Source organism: Plectropomus leopardus, chromosome 16 (assembly GCF_008729295.1).
Source record: "Plectropomus leopardus isolate mb chromosome 16, YSFRI_Pleo_2.0, whole genome shotgun sequence".
In the NCBI taxonomy this organism is placed as follows: domain Eukaryota; kingdom Metazoa; phylum Chordata; class Actinopteri; order Perciformes; family Serranidae; genus Plectropomus; species Plectropomus leopardus.
Genome location: NC_056478.1, coordinates 16,417,642 through 16,425,108, shown reverse-complemented (window position 1 = coordinate 16,425,108; position 7,467 = coordinate 16,417,642). Strand labels below are relative to the sequence as shown.

The window sequence follows — 7,467 nt, the reverse complement described above, 5'->3', positions numbered from 1 at the left end:
GAAAGCGGAAAAAAACAACCCAACAACAAAAAAAAGATAAAGATATTCATCGCGAGACTACAGTTGCGGGTGGCGTGCATAGCAACCACTGTTGTCTGGTTTGCTCACTCCGCCTACTTGCCTGAAGTTGCAAAATTCGACCAATCAGATTCAATCATGTTTCCTCTCCACCAATGGGAGCCGTCCAGGGCGTGTCCTCACTGTGCCGTGTTCCGTGTGGAAAGTTTACCGGCTCGGGTGCAAAGTTTCAGCCGTCTGCAAACCGGAGCTCGTCGGCAAACGCATCTAGAATATACTGGTATCCATCACGGTGCTTTTAAAAGGCAGCTAGAAAACGTTTATCGGATTAAATTCACCTGTGGTTGTCTTCATATCTCGCCGAGTGATGCAGCCGTCGCTGGATAACAGCGGTGTGTGAAGACGCTGTTAGCATCGATCGTATTGTCTCAGGGAGCTCGCTAGCTTGAGTCGTTAGCTCGCGGCTGTGATAAACCGGAGAGATAGCTAGCTGAGTGAGCTCGTGAGAAGACACGGTGTTATTAAACGTTAACTCTAAACTCGGAACAGAAAAAAAAGGAAAATGGCTTGTGAGCCTAATCGCGCGCGGCTGCTATGCATGCTCTCATTGACTTTTGGGTTTTTCATTGTGGAGGTGGTGGTCAGCCGGATCACCTCGTCTCTGTCTATGCTGTCGGACTCCTTTCATATGCTGTCGGACGTCATTGCGCTGGTAGTGGCTTTAGTCGCGGTGCGTTTCGCCGAGAAAACTCACGCTACCAACAAAAACACCTTCGGGTGGATCCGGGCGGAAGTGATGGGGGCTCTGGTCAACGCCGTCTTCCTCACGGCGCTGTGCTTCACCATCGTCCTGGAGGCTATCGAGCGATTCACCGAGCCCCATGAGATCGAAAGTCCGTTAGTGGTCGCCGGGGTCGGTGCCGCGGGGCTCCTGATCAACCTGCTCGGGCTCTGCTTGTTCCACGGGCACGCCGGCGGAGGCCACGGACACTCCCACGGAGGTCACTCTCATGGGAATAAGGGAAAGAGGGGTAAAACCGGCAAGTCCCAGAAGGCTGGGAACGGGTCTTCAGGAGAGGAGACCAACAACTTGGTGGGAAACCACAACAGCCCCGGTGATTCAAGACCGAGAAATGGTGAGCATGGTAGTATTTTCACTGTGCTCATTATGATTTTGACGTATTGAGTTAAACACATTGGTGGAAATGTAACTGAGTACATATACTGTAGTACTGTCCTGAAGTAAAAAATTGAGGTACTTGTACTTTACTTGAGCATTTTCTTATCTCGTCACTTACTATATTTTTAGTCCACTACATTTCACAGGGAAATATGGTTAGTTTTTACTTTACGACATTCATCTGAACGCTTCAGTTACTTTAAAGATTGAGATTTTATTGCATTAAAAAGCATAAGAGTTTCTAAAATGATGATTTGTAATAAATTAACAGTTTGTACAATTACAGAGGGGGGTATGGTACTTTTTACTTCACTACATCCATCTGAATACTTCCAATTATTTTACAGATTAAGATTTTCATTATCATTATAAAGTATGATTATTTGTTAGAAATTATCACTTCATACAAGTATACCTGCTATGAACAGTTAATTAATCAATCAGGCAGTTGACAGAAAATTCATTGCTAACTGTTTTGATAAGCATGTTCATTTTGAGTTTGTGTATTAGTATATTTACTAAAGTAAAGCATCTGAATACTTATTCCACCACTGGTTAAAAACCTGCCTGGTGTGCCTTCCTTTTGTTAAAGGGGACCTTCACTAATTTTCAGAATTAGTATGTGTTATCCCTGTGGTTTAAGACATGCCAAAAAATATCAGTTGAAAGGAACAACTCCCTCCAAAATCCAAAAGCTTGAGTGCTAAAACTCAAATTTGTGATGTCACGTATAAAGTCTGGAGTTACTCCGTAGACAATAAATGGTGAAAGATGTTTACATGACACTAAGGCATGTAACACTAAGTACTCAGAAGAATGTTGTGAGTATATGTGTAGATTTTCTGTTTCACAACTGACAAAACTACAATAGAATAAAACTCACTTGGGTATAAAAGAGAAAACAAAAAACTTGATGACATCACAAGTTCAAGGCTTACTTTTTTGGTTTCAGACAAAGATTAATTACCTGTCCTGCACCATGGAAATAACATTGGAATTCTTAATTTAAGTGATGTTCCCCTTTAAACTGTGTACTTTATATTAAGTTAACAGTGCACGTCAGCATTAAGTGCCCAAACTGAGTCCAGCCCCATTGTGTCCCACATTGAAGCTGACAGCATGTGCCAGACTTTGTCTCCATTGTGAGCAGTCCAGATTGCATAACAGTACATGTGTATATCTTCAGTGTACCCGGAGGACACCCAGTCCGAATGACTAATCCTTCTTGTTTCTCCTGTGACAGTGGCATTTAGACAAATGTGTTGGTAATGGGATATGTATGGTGGGTTATTCTATCCTTGGAAATGTGGCCACCTTCAGTGACATAAACGGGTAAAAGATCAGGTTTCACACTTTGTAATGCTGACTACTATGAGATCACTTACAAATAAAGCTATCTGGAAACATCCCACAGACGCAGCCAAGACAAATCCACTTTTTGACAAGTTCAAACTCGTGAAAGTGTCTCATCTATCAAAATTTCTGAAGCTCTTGTGCATTACGCTCACTGCTGACAATATCTCAGAAATTCTTTAAGTGGATTCACACAGTAACAATAACCTGAATCTACATGAACAGACACGGCTCATTTTGTCTGTCAGCTGTGGTTAGATAAGAGTTTGTGTGCTTGTTGACATAAATCAACAGACCACCCCCCAAAAGCTTTTTTGGCCGTGCTGCTGGTTATTCTGTACAAATGCCTATGCTCCTCTTCCCTCACTGAAGGGTTAAACCCATACAGAAGACCATTTCTCCCCCCATGCTGTCAGGCCCCGCCAGTTTCAATAAGTGGAGGCTATCCCCCCTCTCCTCTGTGCACTGATGGCTGTTACTGGGTCATACATCAGTGTAACCATGGAGTCGACAGCCCCAGCAACACCATTAGCTGTTGATGAATGACCCGGAGGCGTCCTGGGATGGAAGAGAGCAGCCATTGCTCAGGTGCCATTCCCTCGGAGCTGTGCACGTTACAGTGCCGCCTGCAATTACTAATTGAATTTGCCTGATGTGAATTACTGCAGTGTTTTTGTAATGTTGAGGATCCTACATGCCGGGAGTTTTCTTCCATATAATCCAGCATGGCTGTCGGTGTCTCTTGTTTGTAGCCCCGACCAGTTTTACCTGAGACTTTGTCACTCATTGTCTTCCACCGTGAAAGCTAGAGCATTGTTGGCAAGAAAACAAAATCACTAATATTACAATTTAATAGTTAATTGTGCTTAGACACCCTTCTCTTGACTTTGAATGAGGCAGCTCCAACATGTGTCACCTGATAACGCAGGCTGAGTTCTGGCTTCTTTGTTTCATGTTTCAAACTGGACTTGTGCCTTGATCCCAAATGATGTAACAGAGCAATAAAGCAACTGGCCGCCACTGAGAGTATGCAAGTCAATGCACCAATGCTGTGTAATTTATTAATAACTTTAAAATAGTGTTTTACCCGAATAACACAGCAGTTTCACAGAAATCAATTCTTATCACTGCTCTAAAACAGTAGCCTACACTGCAGTAATGTTGTAGTCAAGACTTGACTAGACTAACCGAGACCAAGACTTGACCGAGACCAGACTCTCTGAAAGTGGTCTTGCGACCAAGTTCGATCTCGAGTACTACAGCACTACTGTGCAGCCACACGCAACTACTGTTTTAGAGTAGCAAAGACGAATTAATTTGCAGTAAATAGTGAAATGTCCCACAAGTAAGTTTTGTATCAAGGTGGGGGGCACTAATGATGCTAATTTCAACACAAGCAATCTTGTAAAGCATTAAAAGACACAACTTGTATATATTTTTACATGTTGTGCAACAATTTTGTTTTAAACCTTTTTAATGTAATGGTATTGGATAGGTACTCAGTATCGGCTGACGTGCAAGTTCAGGTATCCAAAAGGGCTGGCCCCTCTGTACAAAATTAACAAATTGCCTACTGCTTACTCTTGTTTTTCCTGTTAAATCAATATTTGCATTTTTGTCAGTTTCAGTACTGTCTTTATGTCTATTTTGAATGCATGTTTGAATGTAGTATCTCAATGTAAAAGTCCAGCTGATTATGAAAGCTCTCATCATGTTCTGGTAAACTAAACTCACCTTTGTTCTCATCCTCAGAAATCAGTTGTAAAGACAGCGCAGAGGTGCAGATGAATGGAAACACCCCCTATGAGGAGATGGACCATGACCACGACTCGTCAGCGCAGCTTAACATGCGTGGGGTCTTCCTGCACGTGTTGGGCGACGCTCTTGGTTCTGTCATTGTGGTGGTGAATGCGGTAATATTTACCTTTGTGTGGCAGCCTTGCATAAAGGGTGAAGTATGTGTGAACCCATGTATCAACAGCCACACCACGGACCACCAGCATGTCAATCACACGCTGGTCGACCTGCTGGAAGGTCCCACGATGTCGGCCGTGAAGTTTGCCGGCCCCTGCTGGGTTCTCTACCTGGATCCCACACTGTGCATCATCATGGTGGGCATCCTGCTGTACACCACCTACCCGCTGCTCAAAGAGTCGGCTCTCATCCTGCTGCAGACCGTGCCCAAGCAGATCAACATGCACCGGCTCAATGAACGGCTGTTAAGTCTGGACGGCGTCCTGGCCATCCACGAGCTGCACATCTGGCAGCTAGCCGGCAGTCGCATCATTGCCACGGCGCACATAAAATGCCACGACCCCACATCTTACATGGAGGTGGCCAAGCGCATTAAGGACTTCTTCCACGACGAGGGCATCCACGCCACCACCATCCAGCCCGAGTTTGTCACATTCAGCTCGGAGTCTCGGGACTCCCTCTGTGAGCTGTCCTGTCGGACTCAGTGCGCTCCCAAGCTGTGCTGCGGCTCCGCGGACAAACAGAACTCTGATAAGAAGTCCGGCAATGACTGCAAGGCTGCTACAGCCGCTTCAGCCCTGGAGGTGATCAGTGAGACCTCAGAGCAGGCTGCAAACGTTCAGGTACGCGCACGACCAGAGGCGATTACTGTCACAAGGGAGGTGGAGTCGTCTCTGTGAGATGGAGGGGATGGAGAGAAACAAAGGAGAAGCTGGAAACTCACCACATGAGGCTAAAATCATCATTGTTGTGGATGCTGTTTTGACCTGTGGCTCTGTCTGGCTGAAAAATCCTCCCCAAAAACCTCTCTGTGTTCATGCATTTGAGCCATTTCTTCTCATCTTTCCTCCCTTCTGTTAACCTCTCCCCCTTCCTCCTGGCCTCTCCTCTGCCCCCCGTCCCCTCTCTTGTTGTCTGTTGCCCTGGCAGTGTGGTGGCGATGCATGTTGGGGTTCACTGACCTTATCTGCTCCAGGACTGGAGCGAGGCCTGCATGTGTGTCCCTCATTAGCACCGTGTCGTGATGCGTCATCTCGTCCCATGGTGTTTCTGTGCCAAAGCTTCTCACTGCAGGACTGAGGGGATCTGAGTGACGTCCTCTCCTCAAAGAGGACACACACACACAACACATGCAAATCGGAGCACACATCACTAGGTTATGTTGTTAAGCCTTTGGACCTGTTGGCAAAGAGTCTACCTTTTTGAATTTCTTTTTTTTTTTTTTTTGCGTAGGCTTTGAGCAGATCTATTTTCTTACCCTCTGGCCCCAAATGGAAGAGTATTGTATTGCATAATAATTTAAGTATTTAAGTTATTAGAAATGATCTATTTCTCTCTGTAGATGCTATTTGTAATATTTAGTTTGGATGATAGAAAACATTTTTGCAATTTTTCTGTCTTGAATTTTTTGACATACTATCTATGCTGTAGTCAGTTTTTTCAAATGTGACGTTTTATAACGATTTTATTTCTCAAGATGTTTCTCTGGCCTTGACTCAGTTTTACTCGCAGTCATTAGTTGGATACAGAAGCCGTATCAACACCTCTCTCACCTTGCCTTTTAAATACAAGAACCTGCTGTGCGTATAGCACCAAGTATAGCAGACACAGTGTAACTGAACCTCTTGCATTGGCACAGTCACCTAATTAAAAGCTCATTCATAAATATGATGCCTTGCAAGCCAGAGGGTTGGGTCTGACGTGAAGAACTGAGCACTGTAAACCATTAATGAAAAACAACTCTCTGTATGAATCTATACTGGAAAGCTTTCTGATGATGGCTGTTGATTCTCATTTGAAATCCTCGTGAATGTGTTGGGCACCACGTCACTGTTCATGCCGAGGGAGTTTCTTTTTACAATTCCAGGACGTTCTACTATGTTTGCATGACCAAGCTGAGACCTGGTGTTTGACTTTCAGGAGCTCCACTAAGAGCTCCGGTTGCTGCTTACCAGCACCTGCTGGTATCCCCAACATTACTCACAACTGCGTAGAGAATGACTCATCCTATAGCTTCTCTGTCCTCTGCTTTGGGCAGCTGAGCAGGCTGTGTTTGCTGAATTGAAGTCCATACGGTGGCCTTTTAAATTGATACATTTTCCCTCATCACCACCGATGTCATGTAAAGGTGACCCATCGATATGTTTTCTGATTTCCACTCCTGAGTAAATGTGTATGCAATATAGAAATATGTGCTGGGAAATGTATTTTGATGCGTTCCTTCATTTGTAATGTTCGGTCACTTTTATTCCGTGTCTTTTAAGACTTGAGCTCTATGTGCAAATTGAAAACAAAAGTGTTTTTTTAATTTTAGATATGACATGTCAACTGATGTGTTTTTGATATACTATATATCTATGGTACCTGTCCAGTGTGTCATTGTGAAATAATAAAAAAAAGAAATGGCTGCTTGGTACAGTTGATTAGCCCAAATTTGTCCTTTGCCTTATTCTTACTTTCACTACACTTTTTTGTAAAAAAAAAAAAAAAAAAATTAAGTAAGAGAAGCCAGAAAGAGAAACAAACAACCACAAAATAACATAATACAAGTACAAACAATTTAACCACGTTTTTATGCCTCCACAGGGGCAGACGATGTGTTTTCGAGTTGTTCGTCCGTCTGTACGTCCCATTCTCACAAACACAATATCTCAAGAACGCCTTTTGTGTGGGACAGCCCAAAATAGCGGAGTGTGTACCGGGCTGTAGGAATGCCTTGAGATCATTTCCAGGAATTTGGCACAAACGTCCATTTGTGCTGAAGTATGCACTATTAGAATTTGGTGGTCAAATGTCAAAGTCATTGCGACCTCACAAAACATGGTTTTGGCCACAACTCAAGAATTCATACGCAAGTGATGACAGAGTTTCACACAAATGTCTGGAAGGGTAAAATAATGACTTTTTGTTGTTGTGTGTGTGTGTGTTGCTTGACTGATATA

The 7,467-nt window shown here is 43.8% G+C and overlaps 1 protein-coding gene across 1 annotated transcript; it reads left to right on the top strand.

Annotated features, from left to right (window-relative positions):
- The first annotated feature begins 250 nt into the window (after positions 1 to 250).
- On the top strand, positions 251 to 6,958 carry slc30a1a (solute carrier family 30 member 1a). The gene is made up of 2 exons (XM_042503737.1): positions 251 to 1,154; positions 4,304 to 6,958. The coding sequence occupies exons 1-2, from the start codon at positions 581 to 583 to the stop codon at positions 5,203 to 5,205; spliced, it is 1,476 nt and encodes a 491-aa protein (XP_042359671.1). The 5' UTR covers positions 251 to 580; the 3' UTR covers positions 5,206 to 6,958.
- Positions 6,959 to 7,467: the final 509 nt, after the last annotated feature.